General features: G+C 35.9%; 2 protein-coding genes, 1 long non-coding RNA gene and 1 other non-coding gene across 5 annotated transcripts in view; all 4 read left to right on the top strand.

Annotated features, from left to right (window-relative positions):
- Positions 1–3,151, top strand: part of LOC149007719 (6-phosphofructo-2-kinase/fructose-2,6-bisphosphatase-like) — a 77,948-nt gene extending 74,797 nt beyond the window's left edge. For both annotated transcript variants that reach the window (XM_089166557.1, XM_089166558.1), the window contains exons 17-23: positions 321–396; positions 540–602; positions 742–833; positions 1,085–1,153; positions 2,069–2,132; positions 2,237–2,302; positions 2,821–3,151. In XM_089166557.1, the coding sequence (XP_089022683.1) occupies positions 321–396; positions 540–602; positions 742–833; positions 1,085–1,153; positions 2,069–2,132; positions 2,237–2,302; positions 2,821–2,898 (508 nt within the window). In that variant the 3' untranslated portion in view covers positions 2,899–3,151. The remainder of the gene's footprint in view (positions 1–320; positions 397–539; positions 603–741; positions 834–1,084; positions 1,154–2,068; positions 2,133–2,236; positions 2,303–2,820) is intronic.
- A 1,533-nt stretch (positions 3,152–4,684) lies between these two features.
- On the top strand, positions 4,685–6,519 carry LOC149007721 (RING-H2 finger protein ATL3-like). Its single transcript, XM_089166405.1, has one exon. It carries the CDS (start codon positions 5,023–5,025, stop codon positions 5,884–5,886), a length of 864 nt encoding a protein of 287 aa, XP_089022531.1. The 5' UTR covers positions 4,685–5,022; the 3' UTR covers positions 5,887–6,519.
- A 1,767-nt stretch (positions 6,520–8,286) lies between these two features.
- Positions 8,287–8,358, top strand: TRNAD-GUC (transfer RNA aspartic acid (anticodon GUC)). Its single transcript has one exon. It is a non-coding gene; the product is annotated as a tRNA-Asp (tRNA).
- Positions 8,359–17,379: 9,021 nt separating this feature from the next.
- LOC149007723 (uncharacterized) lies at positions 17,380–22,433 on the top strand. Its single transcript, XR_016175324.1, has 3 exons — positions 17,380–18,105; positions 18,203–18,302; positions 20,889–22,433. It is a non-coding gene; the product is annotated as an uncharacterized LOC149007723 (long non-coding RNA).
- The last annotated feature ends 1,905 nt before the right edge of the window (positions 22,434–24,338 follow it).

The raw sequence follows: 24,338 nt of genomic DNA on the forward strand, positions 1-24,338 counted from the left end.
ATCTTCTTTCTGATGCATATATTTGATACCAATACTTTAAACCTTGTTATTAGTTGTCTGTTTTGTGCATTTCAAAGCCAACAGAAAAAGTACATGCAAAGGATATCTTATAATAGGTGTCTATGAGCTTCAATGATGGCTCAGTTTTCTTTTCTCTTATTACACATCCTACATCTCTTTACAGCACCTCTAAGGTCTCATGAACAAGTTCATTCATGCAGCTTCATACTTCTGATTTTGCAACTCATTTTTTATGACTAAGACTCTGGTTGGAGTATAAATTTCCTATCGTAGTGTAATATGGCAATATGATTGAACAGTGAAGCTGGAGAAATTTATGCAAAAAAGCTTGCTAACTTTGTGGAGAAGAGACTCAAATCTGAAAGGGCTGCTTCTGTGAGTTTTTCTACTAATATATTTAAATATTTTGATTTTCAAGATGTATTTGGAGGTTTACAATTGGAGATTCATTTTTTCCTGTAACTTTAACCACTATCCAATTTTCATGTTATAATCATTTCATTCTTCTTATGATTTAGATATGGACTAGCACACTGCAAAGAACAATCTTGACTGCAGGTCCCATTGCTGGATTCCCCAAGGTTAAGGCTGAATTACTTCCTAGGGGGTGGGGGGGGGGGGGGATTTTGTGCAATATCTTTGTTCCACTTCCACATATGGTGGAAGTTTTGCTTTCACACCAATAAATAACTCTCTATCTTATTTTAATTTTTTGAGTAGATACAATGGCGTGCACTTGATGAGATAAATTCCGGAGTATGTGATGGAATGACATATGAGGAAATAAAGAAAAACATGCCGGAGGAGTCTGAGTATGTTTCTATTTGTCATCAGAATGTTCCATGGAGTAGCAATCATTTTAGTTTTAAATTTTCACTTTTTTTGGGGGGGTAACAATTTTTCACTTGCTTAAATAGAAAGGTAAATACCTTGGTGATTGAAAGACGCCTATAATTAGATATTGTCTAAATAGGTAATAACAGACATGTCTATGGATTTTGTATGTTTGTAGGTGATTTAGTTTTCCTCCATCAGGGATAATAATGCTCTTGGTTACTTGCAGCTCACGTATGAAGGATAAGCTGAGGTATCGATACCCTCGTGGTGAATCCTACCTTGATGTTATCCAAAGGTATGCAATTACAAAATGTATGATTTTTTTTTTGGATAATTATATTGCCCCCTATACTATTGCTTAATTACTACTTTATCCCTTACACTTTTTGAAATTATTGATCCAACCTTGACTTTTCCTGTAATTACTGATGTCCCCTGGTCGTGAAGTTCCATTTGTTAAGTGATGATGTGGCATACTTGATTTATCTAAAAATTCAAAAATAACCCTAAGATTTTATTTATTTACATTTTATATTAAATTATATTACTACTCTTAGTAATTAGGAAAAAATTACCATAATTAAACAATCTTATTCTCTAATCAAAATAAAGAGAGCAAAAAAAGAAAAAAAGGATCTCATTTTCAAAATATAAGGAAATAAAAAAAAAATTCCTTATATTTTACCTTTTATTTATTTTCTTTTTTATTTGACATTATCAAATCTTAGAAAGTTCTTACTTCCAGTTGGTTTTTATTTATTTACTTTCTAATTTGACATTATCAAATTTAGGATGTTCTTATTATTGATAGAATTTTTTTTTTGTGTGTGAATCCAAAATGATAAGAATACAAGTATAAAATTGGGATTTCATATATTATTTATTATTTATTTTTTTTCCAAATGAGGATAATATTGTTTTTTGGTTTCTTAATTCTAGAATGGCAAAATAGATATTAAACATTCAAGTATAACGGTCTCTTAATACCGCTATAATGGAGGGGTACAACAATAATTTCATAAAGAATAAGGACCTTTTAGTAATTAAGTAATAGTATAGGGAGGCAATAGTAATTATCCCTTTTTTTTTCTTTTCAAAGCATCTTAGCTTTATTATTTACCTTTCACATTGTCATTATACAATTTTAGACCCCATTTAGTTGGACTAAGGCTTCTTCTTCTTGTTATTGTCATATACAATTCTTATGCAGGTTAGAGCCTGTGATCATTGAGCTTGAGCGACAACGTGCACCTGTTGTACTGATCTCTCACCAGGTTCTATGCTTATGACATTGACGTTCTGCTTCCCCCCACCCCCACCAAGAAAGAAAAATTGTGATTTATGAATGTTGCTTAATCATGTTACTCATTCCTTGTAGGCCGTTTTGAGAGCGCTATATGCATATTTTGCAGACAGACCATTGAAAGAAATTCCAGCCATTGAGGTAAGCTATATATATCTAAAGAACTAACAAATAAGCATCTGATAACTTAAGAAAAGGATGATTGGTAGAAAAGTGGTTTGCGTTTTCTGTGATCTGGATGTATCTTGCTTCAGGTTTAGCAAGGTGTAGACAATATTGTCCCCTCATCGGGCTATAGATCTCTTAGGCCATCAAAATAGAGAAAGACAAAGCAACTTTCCTGCCATCTGTTATACTTGGTATTTGGCCTGGAAGACTCCTCTTTCAAATGGTGCATCCAACTTTCCAACAGCTCTGTTGATCACATAACATTGCTGGGAGAGTTGCAATATCAGATTTCTAAGCACACACCAATGATTTACATCTGATGCACTAACTAAGAAACACATCCAGTTTCTCACCCATTGAGCTTCTTTTGAAATCTCATTAGCAGAGAGGACTATCACAACCTCAATGGTGTACTTGGGGTATAATGTGTGGGCATTTGAAGACATGCGGTTATCTTTTACATTCTAACGAGGTCTGCTTCTTCTCTTCAGATGCCACTTCACACCATAATTGAGATACAAATGGGAGTTACAGGTGTCCAAGAAAAGAGATACAAACTCATGGACTGAGTTTCTTCCGACAGATCTCCATTGGTAATGTAACTGCCAAATAATCACAGCCTAGGGGAGCAGGAACATTGGGTATCTTTGTCTTCTAACTCATCATTCATTGCTGGAAGATGCACGATTATAGGGTATTAAAGCAATCCACTGTATTTTACCTCTCATTGATTTGTAATGGCCTTTCCCGTTTATGTAAAAGCAGGCAAACTGATGATGGAATGACACCATATTCCTAATCTGAAAATGAATGTTTTAAATATGATTGTGAAATTATCTTCTTTCAATGCTTTGATATGATCGTTAGTACTCTGGAGTAACTCACCTGGTTTTCTTTATAGAGTTTCTCATGTTCTGACATGTTTGTTAGAGAAGCCTTCATTCAGGTTACACCCAAGCGGGGGAACTGAAGGGGCTTAGGTCATTATAGGAATAACATGGTAAATTAATGCTTCAAGGCATCAATTACTGGAAAAGTAGGCTTTCTCTCAGCAATGCATCTCTGTAAGGTAGGAACTAGGAATGCTGCCTTTTATCTGAATGAACGGTATTCATCCATTTCTCCCTTAAAGAAACAATATTCCTCTGGTCTGAAGATTTGCTACTGGCTACTTGTGCATATAGGAACAGGGTTTTGCTTCAACAGAGGCAGTCCAATATTTCCTCCATTATTAAGAAATGAATGCATGGTGATATTTGACAATCTAACCACCTGCTGGGATTGAAATCCACTGGACTTGTGGTGCAAAATTTGCATGACCAATCCCAAAATCAGTGAGCATGCTTCGTTATGATTCTCTTATCTCTTTACCTACAAGGAAAATTCAATAACTGCCAATGGTGGATTAGTAGAGACTTCCCATGGGGAGGTCCTGGGTTCGCACCCATCCGGCGGCACCTATATTAGTAATATTCCCTCACCATATATATAAACTCTTCGGATTCAAAAATAAAAAAATAGAAAAAATTCAATAACTACCAAATTGAGCATGATTTCTGGGTTTTGATATTGATTGAAGAAATATATTAAAATTTGTAATTTTGTTTGGGTCATGCGCATGACTGTCAATTGAGTCTCGACTGTTGAATTTCAATGGTCAAGATCGAAATTTCTACCGAAATTCCAATCTGACGGCCGGCTTGACGGTCCTGCACATTAATGCGCAGGACCGAGCAAAGTCCTAAAATTTGAGGTTCGAGAGACCGATGCTTGGGCCTCTAAAGCCTGGAGGTGCCAATAAGACAATGGGCACAAAAATCAACCAAGGCAAGATTTCACCTTCTCCATTGGGGTGGGGCTGTATTTCTCATTGGGCAGGTTGTAAAGTGTCTAGGCGCACCAGTGGCCTTTGGTCCATCTATTGACTAGGATTTGAGTGATCCAACACTTACAGCGGTTCAACATGTTTGAGCAGTAATTGAAGTCATCAAAAAAGAAAGCAAAAAGTAGAACACAAGTAAGTAGTAGTTGTGGTACCTGTAGCTACAACCAACCAATTGAAACCCATTGAAATTGAAGATAAGACACGGATTCACATGAGAAGAGTGAAGAAAATCAATCTGTTCACACAAACACAGGGCCCCAGTAACCCAAAAACAAACAAAATAGAGGAACCAAGAAAAGAATAGAAGTGGTATAATAACACTATTTAACACATAGGGATCCGGTGATTTTCTAACTACTAAAAAGGAAGTGGTCATGAAAACAATAAAACACCCACTGTTGCCGTCGCCTTCACGAGACTCTTATTTCAAGCTCGGCTTTCTCCCTTTCTTTTTTTCTCTACAGGTCAAACCAGTTCCCTCTTTCCAAGGATCCAACACTCATGCTCCTTATCAATCTCTGCTTGTTCCCCACAGAGAAAGAGAGAGATTGAGACATTATCGATTTAATTAGAGAGAGTCGTTGCAACTGAAACACGCAATGGAGAAGAAAACTTGTGCATTAATCCCGTAATTCAATCCGTTATTACCGACTTTATTGGCACGCTATCGTTTACCAATACAGATTCCTTTTTGGCTTCTTCTTTATGGGCTCACATTGTCTTCTTCAATTGGGTCTTCTTTTCCAAGTCTTTTTCTGTATTCCCATTTCTTCTCTTCCTCCTTGACCATCTCTGCTACTACTTTAACATGTCCAATCGAGGACCCAATTCAGCCATGGCAAACACTGATTGGTCAAGTGAGCTTATTCCGAGCATGGATTCTTATGATGGCAAAGTCTTACTCGCAGCCATTATATCTCTTCTACTTGTAATTCTCTTCGTTTTGTTACTTCATATCTACACAAGATGTTGGTTGTTCCAACAAGCCCATCGGCAGCAGCGACGTTCGATGTCTCTTTCTCATGTATTTGGACCTACCCAGTTGCATCATGTCAATAGATTGGCATATGAAGGAACTAATTTCTTGAGCTATTCATCCACAGAGTCTAATGGTGTGGATGCTTCAGTGATTGCTGCTCTCCCTGTTTTTGTGTACAAGTCAGATAATGGTTACATGGAGTGTGTGGTTTGCTTGAGTATGCTTGAAGAGAATGAAAAGGGGAGAATCCTTCCCTTGTGCCGTCATGCTTTCCATGTTGGGTGTATAGATAAGTGGTTGCAGACACACTCGAATTGTCCAATCTGTAGAGCTTCAGTGGCATTGGATAAGCCCACCGGAGGAATTACACCATCCACCACCACGTCCACCGGTGTTCAATCTTTGGAGGAGAGCCGTGATGTTGCGCCGGCAATCATATCTAATGAGTCCACCAGTACTGAACAACAGAGCCCAGCTACTCTGGATGTTCTCACAGATCTATCACTTGTTCCAAACACAGAAGTTGTAAGAGCACACCACCCACCACCACCTCCTCCTCCGCCGCCGCCGCCTCCGACGCCAATGCCAGTATCATCATCATCTTTAGGTTTCTCATTGAAGAGAATGCTAAGCAGGAATAGATCAGAATGTAAGGTGTTTCCTTCACTTAATTTGAATGACTGTAATGTTTGAGTAAAATTCCTTGTCTGAAATTCTTTCACTATAATGGGTTCAATTTGCTAGAGGAACCATTAATAATCTTGAAAATTTCTAAGATAATATACCAGGTGTGTAAAGAGAGAAAATAGTGAACCCTTTGAGAAGCAGGGAGACAGATAATTTCAGTCCTGTTACAATAGGGATTGGGAGTTGAAGACAACTGAGTCCCATCATCCTTGACAGCAGATCTGCTGCACCAAAATTGTCTTGTAGTGTTTTCATGAATATCTGAACTTTAGGGGGCCCAAGAAACCAATTCATCTCTGAGATTTGCAGTTGCAAACCTCATATACAATTGAAAGAGAAGGTAGCAAAAGAGAGTGATTAGGTAGTTGAAAGAGTTACTGTTGGGAGTGAGATCTACAGTTGGGAAATGAGATGTTTGGATGGAAGATATCTAGAAATTATTAAGATTTTCTTGACATCCCTATGTCCTCCCTACACTCTCACATATCAGTCTTGGAATCAAACCTTAACAAGAGCCTTTTTAATGCTTAGATGACATGAAATGCAACATGACTGTCACTTCCCAGTGGTGAAGCAAAAAATTTCGTTAGAATAGTAATATATGTAAGTGGTAAAGACTGGGCATTGTTTCCAATATGATCAGCCTTAGTTTGATTTGGATATACTAGCTAGTATGTTCATCGTATATTCAGATGAAAGGTTCACCTTTGAAATTTAATCCGATGAGCTCCTCCTGCCTGCAATGTAGGATAGTTTTATATACACTACCCTTGGACCACCCTGTAGTTTTCTTCGCCCCTTCTCGGCCCGAAAGTTTGCTTCTAGCGACTAGCTTCTACTACCTGACCCTTCCACGCCCATTTGTGTATGAAATAGTTCAAGAAAGAATCGTCTCATTTCCTTACTTCTTCATTCTTTCTAAAAGGAAAAAAAGCCTACCACATTAAAGCTACTTTTCGATACCATTAAAAAATATCGTAGGATGTAGACCAACCAAGCAACTCCATAGTGCGCCTTACTCAAATAAATGGGCGGAATATCAATAAAGAAGCAATGGCGCGTTAGCACGAAATAATGGAAGGAAGGAAATGGAGCGAGACCCTAGAGAAGGGGAGCACTACCTCTTACTATTTTCACTAGAAAGAGCTTCTCCTCAAAAAGGGATTCCAATTTATGTCTTTCTCGATTACGTTTCAAACAACTAAGATTCCCTATTAAATTTAGGTCAAAGCCTCGTCTACGAGACTATATATATATTCTTAACAGGATGTTTTTTTAGAGCTAGCCTATTCGTTATGGGAAAGAGTTGAACCAGAGTCATACAGATTTCCTAGCAACTCAAGAGTAACTCTTGCTCATCATACATTTTTGATAGAATTACAAAATAAACATTAGAGCAAGGTTATAATATTGCTTAAAAAAACCATTGCCGGAAATTCCCTTATCAATGCAAGCCTGAGTGTTATGATGGCAAGGCTATTGATTAGAGCTATAAGCTGAGAATTCCCATCATATACTCTTGAGATGCCTTTCACATAAAAACACATTAAAAACACCCTTGTCTACCTGCCAACGAAGCCCATGGATATAAAATACTGGACCAGAGAAGATACCAAGATTTTAAACTTTCCACACAAAGTGAGTATGGAGTGTAGACATCCAAGAATCTTTAGATGAAAATAAGTTTCTGCAAAACCTGCACAAAGCTGAAAAGAAGTGGTGCTGGACTTGCTCTAAAATTTTAGAATCGTCAACAAAGAAGTAGGTAATTAGTTGTAGGACTCATTTGGCCAAGCAATCAAACTTACGAACCATTAAGCATTCTCAGGCTCTCTCTCTCTCTCTCTCTCTCTCTCTCTAAGTTCTCTTCCCAAGCCCTTCAGGGCTTCAGGGTTCTCTCTCTCTAAGTGCTCTTCCCAAGCTCTTCAGGGCTTGAGGGTTCATTAGAAGGTTGACTCAATATTGGACAATATATATCTTTCGGGCCAAATCTTTCTAAAATAGTCTTACCGTCTCTAGTGAGGGTGACGGTGGATGGGGTTTATTTTCTAAAATATTTTATTATTTTTTACTTGTAAGTCCCACATAATTTGTGATTGTAAGACCGTGGGAGCACAAATTGCTCTGCATCTTACTCCCTGTCAGAAAAGATCCACACTCTCTAAAATATTAGTAGTCAAAGATGACACCAGAATAATTCTGATACAATTTAAGCTCATGGGAGGTGATCATTAAAATGTTGAAAATAATTTTAAAAATAAATAATAATAATATGTCAAAAGAAAAGAAAACAAAAGGGAAAAAAATATGCCATACAAGATGAATCAGGGATATCTGATGAACAACGCAGAAAGTCCAGTTGATCTAAACATATTTTAATGTTAAATCTGGTCGTACTGTCACTAAGTCGTTGTAGTATAGTGGTAAGTATTCCCGCCTGTCACGCGGGTGACCCGGGTTCGATCCCCGGCAACGGCGAAATTTTTTTCCTCATTGGATTGCCGTCACAGCTCGTACCGGGAGCTGACGAGTTGATATTATGGGAGGGGAAGGATATTACTAATATATGTGCCACTGGATGGGTCTTGAGTCGGCCGAGTTTACCAGGGTGTGGATGTTGCTTTATGTCGAAAATTATTTTGGTGGACTCGATTAATATGGAAATTCTTTATCTAACCGCCCTGATTACCTGAGACATAAAAGGTATTGATTATATCTCAATTTAGGATTTTTTGTATAAATATGTGACTCTCGTATGTAACTGATTTTCAAACTATAGAAACTAGTGGATTGTTTTTGGCTGTAGGTTTTCTTTTCCTTAGAAGATTTCTCTTGTAAAATCTTGTATGTTTTGTGTTTGATCTTTGTTCTTCTTTCTTTCATTGTGCGATTGTTTCCTGGATTCAATCTATACACTTGATAAGTAGGTCCACCCGTGATTTGTTTTGTTTTGGGTCCAAAGAGCTGTCAAATGAAATGGAGAACAAATATGTCATAAATGGACCATCCATTTTTGTGTGGATGTGTGACATGTGTTGTGATGTCACATCAAATGGTTGATGTTTATTTGCAGCAACCATGATGTTTATTTGCAAGTCACTATTGTCTATTGCATAATCTTAGCATGCTTAGTTACCTCAATTAAAAGGCTATCATTGGTTAGCCAAAATTATGTGAAAAAACTATTTTCTGAATAGAGAATATGTATTATACAAACATATCCCCTAACTAAATAATTAAAAGGAAAATTTCAGGGACACCCTAAGGATATTGGCGAAAAGCTTAGACACCCCAAACCAAATTGGCAGCTCCCCCCTTTTCTGTTAGAACCATTAGTTGTTAAAGGAAATGATGAATATCCCCTAATAACAAATGCTTATTCTCCTCCTTTCTTTGATTACCAGTTATTTCTCCTTCTCAAATTACGAAAAATGCTAGAAGTTGTGTTTTTTAAGGCTGGCATTTTTTTGGTTGTATATGTCGTTGAATTCTTGAAATTGTTAGTTAAGTAAAACCTATAGAATTCGTGGTATCAATTGTGGTGTTAATAGAACTTGTTATGTATATATTTCTGTTCTTTTTTGGGGTAAACATGTACGTATACCTTGGTTCCTCTGGTTTATGTTTTCAATTTTCCAGCCAAGTCTTGCCTCGTTAATTGATGCAGTTGGGATATAAACAGGTTGGATTTGGTGACCCCAAATTTTGAATTCATAATCCAATTAGCATATCACTATCCAAATTTATTTTTGGAATCGTTAGATCTAGACGGATGCTTCCTGCTGATCCAATTTTATGCTCGAAGAAGAAGAATTGACTAAAGAAAACGGCAGGGGAGACGAATAAAAAATATCATAAAAATGAAATTAAAGTTGTGCTTTTAATTAATTGTTTTTAAATATTATTAAGGAGGCAAATGCAAAATATCATCTTATTTGAATTAAAAATAACTTAATCACACTTAAGCGGTTCCAACAAAAATTACCTTTTTAACCCCGAGGGATGACTCAGTTGGCAAAAGACTAATACTTCGACATAGAAGGTAGAGTTTGAATTCCTTCGGGGCCAGGGATCAGGGGCGAAGCCTCGCCTATATTAATTATATTAAAGCTCTCCTGGGGATGTAGTCGTGGTGCATGCAAGCTGGTCCAGATGAACCTCATATCAAAAAATATATATATATTCTTCTATGAAAAATGTCTACTTTTTTTGGGTAATAAGCAAGGGTCTTTTTTTTTTTTTTTTTTTTTTTTGGTGAAACAAAAGGTCTGTTCAATGTGTCCTTCTCTAGGTATAGTTCTCTTAGGTGGATACGGAAAGTGTATTAAATATTGGTGAGTATGCAATGCTCATTTTGCCTTTTGTTGTAAATTTTCTTTTAGGGGTAATCAGTAAGTTTATTCAAGATGAATAGAAGACTAGGCCAAACTAAACTCTAATAGCCACCGTAGTGAAAGGGGCTAAACCCTCTCTTATCCGCCAAAGAGGGTGCCTTTCGAGCTAGGTGACCTGCAAGTACAACAAATCTCCTAAGAACATACAGAGCTTTGAAAATTAAAACTTTAAGGGACAACACCTAGATATTTTGGATACTTGGTACAATTTGAATGGATCATTGAGTTTTACCGTTAATGATCACCTGATTAGAAGTTGGTTATCGACTCCACTTTGACTTGATCTTGGTGGTCAGCAATTGTGTGTGGCAGTCCAGCTTTGAGTGCTAGACTTTTGTTATAATTAAGAAACCAAAAAGCAATACATTTAGAAAAACCTTATGAAATATTATGCCATTTTATTCTAGTCATTTTGGATTTCAAAGAGTCGGGTCCCGGTGAGACGACGTAAAGGGTAAATAAATATATTAAAACTCAAAGTTATTTTGGATTTTTTGAAGAATACAAAAATGTCATGTCATCAATTAATTAATAAAGTTGAATGACTGGGGATATTAGTAATTGAGAAAAAGTCTAAGGTTAGCTTGGTAACTTAAGAGAGTATAAGGGATGAAATAATCATTAAGTTATAGTACAAGGGGCATTTGTAATTCTAAAGAAGATAAATTGACATTAAACCTCTTGACACGGCTAGAAATGAGGGAGATAATAATAATTTCATAAAGAACAAAATTTGATTAATAATTAAAACTATAATACAAGGGGTGTAGTAATAATTATTCAATCTTTTACTAATTAGTTTACATCCATACCACTTGATTGATGAAGCTTAGGCTAGAGATTCGAGAGTTTAGCAATAACATATACAAGAAAAGTAAATCGACTCCGAGGGGTGGTTTAGTTGGCAAAAGAACAATGCTTTCATGTAAGAGATCACAGTTCGAATTCCCTCAGGGCCAGGGGCAAAGCTATTCTTATATTAGCTGTATAAAACTCTCTTGATAATATAGTCGAAATGCACATAAGCTAGCCTTGAGTTCGCTGAGCTAGATGAACTCAACTGGTAAAAAATGAAGACCTCCAAGTTTGAGTTCAAAACCTTTTGGTACCAAGTACCTCTATTTCTAATGGGTAATTTTCATATGGACCCCTTGAGGTTTGACCTATGTCATTTTTAGTCCAACTAAATGGACACTTTGCATCTGCCTCCCCTGAAGTATCCAATAAGGTCAATTGAGGACAAATTGTAATTTTTATGACCAAAATACCCTCATAATAATTTGCATCATATCTGTATAATTAAAAAAGAATGAGTTATTTGTATTTTATAAATTTATGAATTATTAAATCTTTGAATATAAAAATTTAACGATTTAAATTTTTTTTAATTTTCTTCCCAATTCCTACGTCTTCCTCATCTTGGACCCTTCATCTTCTTTGATCTCTATTTCTCTCTGTTTCCACAGCCACAGATCTTTAAACCCTAAATGTTTCAAATTCAACCATGAACTTTACTCGCATCCCTACCACCACACCCACCGGCACCATCACCTCCAAAGTCCAGGAAGCAGAATCAGATTATACACCAAAAAAGATCAGATGGAACTAAGACAGCTCGTGGAACGGGTCATCGCTCACTACAAGGATTACTACCAGGTGAAGACAGGCGGCGACCCTGGACGCTTGCTCCATGTTCTCTACTCCATGGGTGACCAGCCTAGAGTCTCCCTGCACTGGATATCCGGGTGGAGGCCAACCATGGTTTTCCATCTCATCTACACCGAGTCAAGCTCCCAATTCCAGGCGGAGTTGATGGATATCCTAAGCGGACGCCGCACTGGAGATCCGGGGATCTCTCCCCGGGTCAACTCGAGGGAGTTAGCAATCTGCAATGCGAGACGGTGGGCGAAGAGAATGAGATCACGAGGGATCTATCGGAGTGGCAAGATAGCGTGAACCCGAAGAAGACTTGCTATCCTTGGACTTCCACCACTTCCTACTTCTATCGCTGCCCGTGGGCGGAGCCCCAATTCACCTTCTTCCTCTCCACCGTTCTCGTCTTCCTACTACCCTTCTGTGCCTCACACGTTGCTTGCTTTGAGTACAAGATTTTCAGATTCGTTAGCAACGACAATGACGGTAGTTGCAGCCATGGGAACCCAGATGGGCGGAAGCGGACGAAATTCAATCAAGAGCAGAGGAGAAGATGTTTGTCTCGGAGAACTGGGTAGGAAGATGTAGAAGAGTGACAAAGAATTGATCGAAGACTTCTGCAATGAGATTGGAGTTGAGAAGGGCATTTTGAAGGTGTGGATGCATAATAACAAGCATAGTTTTGCCAAGAAAGAGAATGCTAGCAACAACAATGGCAGTAGAAGTGGCTTAGTTGGGTCGTCGGCGCCGGCAATGGCGGTGGTGTATAATTTGATTCTGCTTCCTGGGCTCTGGTGGTGACGGTGCCGGTGGGTGTAGTGGTGGGGATGTGAGGAAAGTTCATGGTTGAATTTGAAACATTTAGGGTTTAAAGATCTGTCTAGGAAACAGAGAGAAATAAAGATCAAAGAAGATAAAGGGTTCAAGATGATGAAGACGCAGGAATTGAGAAGAAAATTAACAAATTTTAAATCGTTAAATTTTTATATTCAAAGATTTAATAATTCATAGATTTATAAGATGCAAATAACTCATTTTTTTTTTAATTATGAAGACATGATGCAAATTAATATGAGGGTATTTTGGTCATAAAAATTACAATATGTCCTCAATTGACCTTATTGGATACCTCAGGGGAGGCAGATGCAAAGTATCCATTTATTTGGACTAAAAATGACACAGGTCAAACCTCAAGGGGTCCAGATGAAAATTACCTATTTCTAATATACTAGTAAAGGTCCACATGGCCATATATGATTGTGCAGGAAAAAAATTCAAATAGAGAAAGCTAAGATAAAAATCCCATGTATATAACTTGATGATTAATTAATACTCAAATTTGTGTACACAATTATTAAAAGATCTCATAATTTTGTTTATAATTCATGCAAAGCTCGAACATTTGGTAATACTTGTCAAAATTAGATTGGACTAGTTTTCAACTAAATAAATTCATTCCAAGTTATACGTGTTGGTAAATATTAGTTAGAAAGTATTATATATATATATATATATATATATATATATATATATATATATATATATATATATATATATTCAAACTATAATAGAAGTGGAGAATGAAAATGAAGTAAAGTGAATAGAAAGATTTTTTTTTTTTTTTAAATTATGATGTTTATTAAAAATGTGAATCACATGAGAGTTTGAAGAGTACTTCATTTCATTTTTTTCTTCTAGTGAATTAGAACTACTTTGTTCATTAGCACATTAGGCATGATTGAGAACAATAAATAATCATACAAAATCTACATAGATAACTAAGAGTGTTTGTGGCTATTATGATTTTTTATGGTTATTTTTTTCCAATTATCTTTCTTAAAAGAATAAGCATAAGATGCTGGAGCAAATTGAAAACTACCAACATATATTAAGAACAAAGTTTAGGTAATTTCTTTTCTTTCTAATTCAACTATTTATTTTTCATGAATTAATGATAATTCAAATATTTCAATGTCAATATTTTATGTATTAAAATATATACATTTAGGTGGTTTTTCACAGTTTTTTTATTAGGATTAATTATAATTATAATTTTTCAATTGTCTGTAGAGTAAAGTTGTAATCATGCGTTTTTTTTTTTCCATTGTAATAAAAAATCATCAGGTTTTTGTTTTTTTTTTTTTTTGTCTTTCATTGTAATTTGGATTATGCAAATAAATTATCATATCTACTATAATTGAGAGGAAAAGAGTAACTAATTAATTAACTTTTTTATTAAATAAACAGAAAAGAAGCATTTAGAAATTATAAAAATTAATTCACATAGGAGAAAGAAAGTGGTTATCGAGTAATTAATTCACTAATTTTTTTTTATCTCTATAAAGATAAAAAAATTTGGTTTTTTTTTTCTCAAAAAAGAAATTTTAATTATTTATTATTTTTTTCTCATCCGATTAGAGGCCGACTTGACTTAAACGGTTAAACCTCTTCCAAAGAATTTCAAAATTGTCTGTTTTCTTCAACCAAATTTTTTTTTTTTAATTTTTTTTTATTATTTTTCTCTCCGTCAGAGGTCGACTTGAATCTCTTGGCTACAGAACAACCTCTATAGATGAAAACGATCAAAACGATAAATATTTGAAGAGAATAAGGAGAGTGGAAGAGGACCAAATGTGAAATAAATGTGAAATTAGATTACTTCTTCTCGCAACTCATGTTTAGAGTATTTTACATTGTTGCTTCTCTACGGGAATGGGTGATTCCATAATGCTGGCAAAATTTTGTATAAAATACCCTCTTGTCTTGTCTGTGTTTTCAAATTTTTAAATATTATTGAAGGAAAGTGCTGCAACTAGTTTAGAGTCTATAGACTTTGGAATTGAGAGTGAGAGAATGATATAGATTGTCTTGAATTATAGGGATTTTGCTTGGAAAGAGTGCTTATGTGGCACTGCTCCAAGCAGTGAACAGTTGGATCTCATTTTTTAAGCTAAGATTCAATCTTCACCATTGATTCTCAGCATGTGCAATAAAAACCATTTTAAGTGGCTTTAGCCTGAACCATGGGATCAGCTAGTTTCCAGTGACAAGTCTCCAACTTCACTGGCTGCTTCGATACAATGCTAAGCTGCAAGAGAAGCCTATTTTCCCAGATTATGAGAATAACGAAAAGGAAAAAGAAGATTAGAAATAAGACTCTAATCAGAAACTAGGACCCTCAACTTGAGGAAGAAGAATAGGAAGAAGAAGGTGGCGATGGGTTCAGCTTAAAAAGTTATGCTCCTTCAAACAGTCATGGAGTCCAGTCATTAGGCAATCTCCTGTTAAGTACATCCACCTGCAATTCCAAGAATATGGGCCTTGGTAATCTCTGAATTTTCACTGATGAACTAGTACTGGATATTCTAGGGCTTCTTGGTGGCTTTTTAGCTACAATGAGCAAATCGTTTTATGTTTTCTGCAACCATGAACCTCTTTGGAGAAACCTTGTTCTGGAACATCTCAAAGGAGGCTTCTCTTTTAATGGGTCTTGGAAGTCTACCTACATTTCTTCTTTCTACCCTTCTTTTTCTATGTTGGATAATAGTTCCTCTAATTCGAATTTGCCAGGCAAGATCTTGCGTCTTGCACATGAGTGAGGGGTAGGTTGAAATCTCAGTTGATGCTGTAGCAATTTTGAAAATCTTGAGAAGAATTGTTAAAATAAGTAACGGGTTAATCCAGGTTGAAGGGCATAAATACACCACCGAGAAGAGTCAAACACTACAAATTCTAGTTTTTTGTTTGAAACTGTTCTCGTTGAACCAAAGGGATTTGCAGGCTTGCGGCAGAAAAATGGCTATCCTCCCATTCTTTGTTGCGTTCCTTTCCACGATTCTCTACTGTTGAAACTTACTTGATGAATCTGCAAAATTATACATGAACGCTTGTTCTCACAAATACTGTCAATTGAGCTGAAATGTACCAGATGTACTTTCTTTAAGGTATTTAGACACCCCGATTTGTGCAATACGGGTTCTACAGTGTCTTCACCCCAAGATCAATCAGCCCAACCTTTAAGGTTGCACCCCAGAAAGGTTACTTCAGGTATATCAGGTAATGTTCACTACTTGAGGAGGAGGAAAATTCAGTAGAATGAACTCAAAAAAGGCTTTATATAGAGCTCCAAAGGCTGTGGGTGAAAGGGTAAGGTCATCTCTCTTTGTTAAGGTACCTTTCAGCTCAGCTACCTTCAAGAAGATACCTGTCCAACTGACCTCCCTAATGGAAAGTGCCTCTTAAATGACATCTCCACGTAATCATCCAACAGCGGGCTTTCCAGAATAGGGCCCATGACAAAATGGGCCTTCCGAATCAAAGCCCAAGTCATATAGTCATGGGAGGGTCACAATAGGGTTCAGGCAAATTAATAATACATGGGCCCTTACTATATATAAACCACATAATCAGACCCTCTCAACCCGATGTGGGACTAAATAAAACCATGGATAAAAGACACAATTAAAACAAATATTTATATAAAGTTTTAAACATATTTACAACATCTACCTTCTTCAAATCCAAATTCTTGGTAATTTGATGGTGGGTAACACAGAAAAAAAGATCAAAAGAAAATCCGATCTTCCTCTGAGATTCAACACTAATGGCTCCTTCAAGATCCTACAAGTCCGTTAGTTTTTCTTTTTAACACTGAAGCTTTAGTTCTTCTATGTTTTAAAGAAGTGGGGTTTTTTTCTTCTTTTTCATTCTATGTTCATAGCCTCTCCAGTTTCTCTTGGGGAAGACGATGGATCAATCCAATGTTGAAGTCCACCGTAATTATATGCTTCATTTTGGTTCGAAACTAGTTGATCCATGGTTCATGTTAAAGCCTCTTAAACCAAGTTAAAGCCATTTAAAATGACTTTTATTGCACATGCTAATAATCAACGGTGAAGATTTAATCCAAGCTTCAAAAATAGGATCCAACCGTTCATTGCTTGGAACAGTGACACATAAGCACTGCTCCCAAGTAAAATCCAAATTAGAGAGGCTTTTCTTATGTTGACTTAGTATTAATAACATATATTTTCATATTTACATCTCCACAGAGGCAAATTCGAGAACTTTAGTGGTCCATACAGCAATGTAACTGTTTTATATTTATGATGCAATTGCAAATTTTCTCATAGTACAACCAATCTGTCCTTTTAACAAGGAAAAAAATAATAATCTGCCACAAATTTTGATAGTAACAAGAGAATCTCTGTTTATGCAGGTTAATTAGTTCCTTCCACAGAAGGCATCGTCCATAGATTCACTTGATGAAGGCATTCTCAATCATGGACTTAGGTTGTGGGTTCGACCTTTGCAGACAACGCCAGTACAAAAAAATATATATACAAAAGACATGAAAAATTTTCCCCATTCATTTCTTAAAAGTCAAGGGTCCTGGTGGACCCAAAAGTCTGTAAGCCAACCTAAAGTCTTAAAACCTAAAATTCATGGAAAATCTCTCTCCCTATTGCTTTTCCTGTAGGTTCTGAGTTTAGTCACACCCAATTGGGCATTAACGTTAAGCCTCACTGTGTCTTTATGAAATTTAGGTTTTGAGATTTGATTTTCCTACCATGTATTCTCTGAAATTATCAACTTGAAGTTCTTATCTCAACACTGTTCATTACTTTTAGCTTCGTTGCTATGTCTGCAACTTCAAGAGGCCTCATTTCAGGCGACTCTCATTTTCCCCAACAACAACAATTTGCAGTATTTATCAATTCAGAAGATTTTATAGATCAACCAGTTGGTTGAATATTTAGTTCCGCTTAGGCTACGTGTTCTGTTCACGCGCTACTAAAGCCGCATACAGGATCTTAGACGAACGATCTTAGACAGCTTTCGTCCCCTTTCGGGAACACCTTCTTACTAGGGGCTAAGCCTGATGCAAATATACCGAAAAAAGAAAATATCTATGGTCGATTCTACCATAGAAGCCCCTTATGTTATGGCTCGTCTCGGGCTTAGTCACTCGCGGGATTCGGATAGGAGAGCAGCAAGTCTTTTCTGAAAGAACTCGACCCCGTGAGTATACGATTTTAATGGAGGGTCGATGATCATCTAAGCAAAATCAGGAGTTATGACTCCTGGTTCGAAGAGGACTGGCGCAATGGGATGATCCTCGGACCTCTGGTTGGATGACAACATTGAGATTGAGAAGGAAGGAATCACAGCCCTCCAGGTATGGTCTAATGGAGCCATTTTGTTTATTTCGATTGTTCAGTTAGTTTTGTTTCTTGTGATTGTTTTGAGTTTGAAAGAGTTCTTGGGTTGGTTAGGTTGGGTGCGGAAATAAAAAGGCTAAACATTTGAAGAAACCTGAATTGGGTCACTAGACGTGCCAGCATTCAATGTCAGCCTTTTTGTCTCTTTTTGAAGGTGTTCTTCTCTCTGAATTATTTCCTGGTGATACTGGTTACCTTTTATGTATTATTGTGGATTTGCCTTGTTATCAATCAAAACAGTATCCCTCTTAGGAACTAAAATTATTTTCTTTACCTTGATTTGCCTGGGTCTGGTTCTATCAATCAAAAGAATCAACCTTTGTTTAGGAATCCATACTGACATCCATAGAGTTGATCCATGATTATTACACGGATTATGCCCATTTTATAATCCTGTAGGCCGAGCAGCATCTCAATTAGCAGTTGGCTTCTTACATTTTTATGTCGAACAAAATTTCTAATCCTTTTACTCTTAAGGGTTTGGGCATTTTTTAGGTCAATCGTGGAACTGTTGACATTACTATCATCATAGGTTGGGTAGCTATCTTCTAAATTTTGAAAAGAAATCATTGGTTGGTTTCCATCCTTCATTACTTGGAGTCTTGCAAAGAATTTTTTTTCTTCTAATTCTTTAATAATGTGTGCATCAGAAGTTGTAGTAGAGAGAACAGGTGCTCTTCTAATTCCTTTCCACCAAGTAATTAAATGTATAAGGTTTCCTGTTGAGGTTTGGGGATTGATGGGGGAAAAAATAACTATTTGATCTGCTAATTGAGTTTTGACATGACCATTTGAAAAATAAATTGTCAAACCAGGTAGAGGCTCTTGTTTGAAGGCATTATGATTGTTGCTGTTTCAACCTAGTCTTTATAAATATCTATCTATTCGGTCTCTTCTCTGCCCCTTTTAATTTCTCATCTGCCATTTGCAGATTTTGTACGTTCTGTGTTTCCTTTTTACTTCAACTAGATTATTCATCTTCCTTTTCAAAAAAAAATAAAAAATAAAAATAAAGAAAAACCAGAACCAGACTTATTCTGATTGTGAATCCCAGATTTGATGATTAATCAGAACCATGATGAATGACAAAATCATTTCTTCTTGAAGAAAAGACAGAGCACACCACTCAGAAAGTAAAATAAAAGAGGTCTAAGTACATAAGCTAGAACTTTTTCTCTGATTGCATGGATACATGTGCTAGATCTTACAAGCGTAGAGAGTTGAGACAGAAACATTTTGAAACTTCAGGGGCGTATTTTAGTTTTTCATAACTGAAGTATCTTTTCTGTATTTCGAAAAACCTCAGATGGTATATGTTAAAATAACCCTTCTCCCCCAGTTCTTTAAATTGAATACGAGATTTACTTTATTAGTTTTGGTGAATCCTATTTCTTTATTTTTTTTATTGCTATTATAGTGATTTAAACTGTTTTGTTTTCAGTCTAGTTTTTTTAGCACCAGTAGACTGCCCCAAAAAAAATTAGCTATTGGCTTGAGGAGTTTTAGGTCTATGGGAATTGTTTCGAATTTTCTATTTAAGCATATGCAAGGGCTATTCCTTGTTCAAACTTGGTGAATAAAGTTTGGCTTTTGCCTTTGGTTCTGTTGATTTAGAATGCTGTTGTGGTAATTCCAAGGATGGGATACTGGTGGTGTTCCAGCTTCACAGATCAGGTTGTGATTCCTCATTCATAATTTTCTAGGCATCACTCCAGGATCATTGTTCATCTTGCATATGCACCTCCTCTAACGCCTCGAGTCACCAAGATGCCATTATACTATCAATTTGCTGTTCTGCTTTCAAATGAATCATAAATTCCCTGTTAATTCTGGAATCCTACTTGCAGTCAAATTCTTCATGAACTTCTATATCTGATTAGGTTTTATAGAAATGATTCAGAATATTGTTCTGCATCTCTGTTTTGATTAACATGCATGTGTGATATTTCACAAGAGTGCTGGCATTGTGAACAAGTAGGCAATATGAACTACCCTTTAGCATACTTTGTCACTGTATTTGGTTTTTATGTTTCTGTCATTTAAAGTTTACATGTTAGTTTTCACTGTAGTTACTTTTGTTTTGTTTGAATGAATGTTTGTTCTAACCAAAAAAATAAAATAACTTAAGAGGTTGTCTTCTTATGGTAAAAGATCAGATTTAACCTGCAGGGCATTATGAACATTATCATTTCAGCCATGCATGTATTTGTCTTTTGTTTTGGCAATTCCCAGTGTCACTTGTAGGGTTCTTAGGTTTTTTTTTTTTAAATATTGAAGCTTTGTCTTGACAGTCCACCCATGTGGAGAGCTAGATTAATTGTCTATCCTTCTGGGTTTGAAACATCTTTTTCTGAAACTGATTCTTTAAGGAAGCCCAGTGAGGTCATATTGAGAGTTTGATAGAATGGTAGGTTAGAGGTGAACCTTCATGCAGTGTTTATAAGTCAAATTTCAACAAAGCCACCTCAAGCCTTTGTCCCACTGTTCTGTCTTATATACACCTTCAAGTTGGTTGGTTCTAATGAAGTAAATTAACTTGAAACTGAACGACCCTACTTTACCAACCAATAAGTTCCATTCCGATCAACTTAATCCTTAAAATCTACAGCACCTGTAGCTACTGAATTCTGCTTTCTTCTGCATTAGTTAAGCTTTGCTACTGTTCTCTTCTCTTTAAGCACACAGACTTGGTTGCTGCTTCAGCTGTGGCATTATTTGAGGTACTTGTTCTTTGTTATAGGATAAAAAATTTATGAGGAAATCTTGGGACCCATAGGCAACAAATGATGGAGTTGAACATGACTTCCATTACTGGTAAGTTGTATCATACTTCAAGATTGTGACTTCTTTTTTTATAGATTTTTCTTGGGGAATTCTGACCTTACAGTCAAAATTTTATTTTGAGAAGGCAACTCTCTTAACTTATTTGATTTTGTTGTTTATGGAGTAGTTGATCAGAAAGGAGTCCAGCCAAAAACCTATTCAGTTCATGAAAAGTGAAAAAAAACAAATGCCTATGGAGAGCACTTGCATTTCCAAGTCCTAACTCTTGTATACTTCAATTCCCATGTCTTTCCTTAACTTTGGTGCTTTGTGGTTTAAAAAGAATCCGAGGGACAGCAACCACTTCATCCCACTATACATAATTTATGCAGCTAATTGTATCTTCTCCAAGAATCTCCAATTTTTTTTATTGTGGGTTTTCCTTTAATGGAAATGGTTGGCACCACGCAGAAACAACACAAACCCAACAAAAAGCGTCTAAGAGTGCTTTGGTAAATAAGAATACAGAGAAGATCATGTACTAACCATTTCTTTTCCTTTTTTGGGAGAAAGTGTTTTTGGAGCATTAGAATAGAGCTCAGGGTCAGTATTGCGGTGGTAGTAGTTGTTATGAGATCTTCTTGTTGTTTTGGATTATTTGGTTTTATTAGTATTTCCCTAATAAAAGACATAAGTTCATGTTAGTTGTGCAGGTTGGTGTGTTGCAGGAGAAGAGAAGATTACATTATCTTTTCATATCTCCATTGGAAGCACATAGGGAGCAAAAGAATAGTTAGGATTTTGAGATGATGTATTTGTTCTGTTGCACAACTTAAAATAGCTTTTCCTTTTGTTTCTTCCTTGTCCATATCTTTCTTGTATAGCTTTGGGCTTCGTTCCTACTGTATCCTTTGTTTGTTTTCCTTTCCTCGGGTGTTTAGCAGTAACATCCATAAGATTGAACTATTTATTGATAGAGACTCATCATGACTTCAGTCAATTCAGATTAAGAAACAGATTTGTGGAATTCAAATTGGACTGAATCCAGTTGATGGGTTGAACCAAGACTGTTTCTCTGGGAACTAAATAATAAACTAACAACCAAAGTTGGAGAAACAAGACTACTCACTGTTCAGATTAAATTGACAGCAGCTACTACTTTCACTTTCAAGATTTGAAGTTTAAACAGTTCTTACATGTTAGTGGATGGGCCATTGACCAGTTTCTATGAACAATAAGAAGTTCAGCTAGATGTAAGTGATCATGTTTCTCAAAATTAATATATATTTATTTTTTTATACAACTGGATTAGTTACTGGGTAATTTGATTGATCAGGTTTACCCTTTACTTTTTCAAATTTGATACAATTTTCATAGTTTTAATTGAACTATTTATGACCTAATTTAATATTTGGAAACAAAGAACTAAATTAACATCTTGAATCAAATGACGAAGACCGTTGCAATTGATCATATTTCAGTTTTTCTTTTTTGGGTCATCAAACACCACTTTGAATCTAAATTGTCAACTCTCGATCCTTTTATTTTGGGCGAAGGATTAAAAAATTTTACATCTTTATCTTTGAAATTGCATTATCAATTCACTGGATACTGATGCTTAGTTATTAGGACTTGGCATTGCAATTCCAAAGAAGGAATAATATTAGATTACAATTAGTTGACTAGGACCTATATTTGTGCACTTGTATCCATCTAAGTCAACCAATTTTGACGTCAAGTTCAACAAAAAGAAAGATAACCCCCTTAAAATCGGGAAAAAAAAAAGGGTATTTTTGTCACAAAAATTGTTAAACTAATGGTTTCTGTTAAGCTTGTCCTTATTTAATAATTTCTTGAAACCACAGGGGAGTGCAAAAGAAAATTTAAAGTGGACTAAAAGTGACTTGGATCAAACCTCATCCAGATGAAAATTATCCACTTTGAAATTCATGGATTCAGATGCCAAACAATTTTTCAAGGTGAATCTATAGATTTCGAATCTACAAATTTAGGATAACCAAACAGTTTTTCAGAATGAATCCATAGATTTCATTCCACAGATTCAAGTAACCAAACAATTTTCAGGATGAATCCACATATTTCATTTCACAAGATTCAAGTAACCAAACGGTAAATTTTTTCATTCATGAGTCCATAGATTTGAAATCTCATTTCATTTCAAATGGCTGGATTCACACAACCAAACAGGTCCTAAAGAATTGGCAGATCACCGAAATGGAAATGGTTCTAATGGTGGGAAGGATAGCAAGGACAGTCAGATTTCTTCAGTTTTGGGTGGAGGAGTTGGTGATCATAGAGATCTGGAAAGGTGACCAATAACAACAAATGCTTATTCTCCTCCTTTCTTCGATTACCAGTTCTTTCTCCTTCCCAAATTACAAAAAATGCTAGAAGCTGTGTTTTTTAAGGCTGGCATTTTTTTGGTTGTATATGTTGTTGAATTCTTGAAATTGTTAGTTAGGTAAAACCTGTAGAATTCGTGGTATCAATTGTGGCATTAGTAGAACTTGTTATGTATATATTTCAGTTCTTTTTTGGGGTAAAAATTTACGTATACATTGGTTCATCTGGTTTATGTTTCCCTTTTTCCAGCCAAGTCTTGCCTCGTTAATTGATGCAGTTGGGATATGAACAGGTTGGATTTGGTGACCCCAAATTTTGAATTCATAATCCAATTAGCAGATCACTATCCAAATTTATTTTTGGAATCGTTAGATCTAGACGGATGCTTCCTGCTGATCCAATTTTATGCTCGAAGAAGAAGAATTGACTAAAGAAAACGGCAGGGGAGACAAATAAAAAAAATCATAAAAATGAAATTAAAATTGTGCTTTTAATTAATTATTTTTAAATACTATTAAGAAGGCAAATGCAAAATATCATCTTATTTGAATTAAAAGTAACTTAATCACACTTAAACGGTTCCAACAAAAATTACCTTTCTAACCCCAAGGGGTGGCTCAGTTGGCGAAAGACTTACACTTCCACATAGGAGGTCAGAATTTGAATTCCTTCGAGGCCAGGGGTTAGAGGCGAAGCCCCGCATATATTAATTATATTAAAGCTCTCCTAGGGATGTAGTCGTGGTGCACGCAAGCTGGTCGAATGAACCTCATATCCAAAAACAAAAAAAAACAAAAAAAAAAAAAAAAAAAACTTTAGTTTTCTTCTATGAAAAATGTCTACTTTTTGGGTAATAAAGCAAGGGTCTATTTTTATTTTTTTTTTGTTGGTAAAACAAAAGCTCTGTTCAATGTGTCCTTGTCTAGGTATAGTTCTCTTAGGTGGATATGGAAAGCGTATTAAATATTAGTGAGTATGCAATGCTCATTTTGCCTTTTGTTGTAAATTTTCTTTTGGGGGTAATCAGTAAGTTTATTCAAGATGAATAAATGACTAGGCCGAA

Source organism: Hakea prostrata, chromosome 8 (assembly GCF_041222555.1).
Source record: "Hakea prostrata isolate BN-2017 chromosome 8, UWA_Hpros_2, whole genome shotgun sequence".
Classification (NCBI taxonomy): domain Eukaryota; kingdom Viridiplantae; phylum Streptophyta; class Magnoliopsida; order Proteales; family Proteaceae; genus Hakea; species Hakea prostrata.

Coding starts and splice junctions, on each gene's coding strand:
- LOC149007721 (XM_089166405.1), top strand. CDS start 5,023: ATGTCCAATCGAGGACCCAATTCAGCCATGGCAAACACTGATTGGTCA.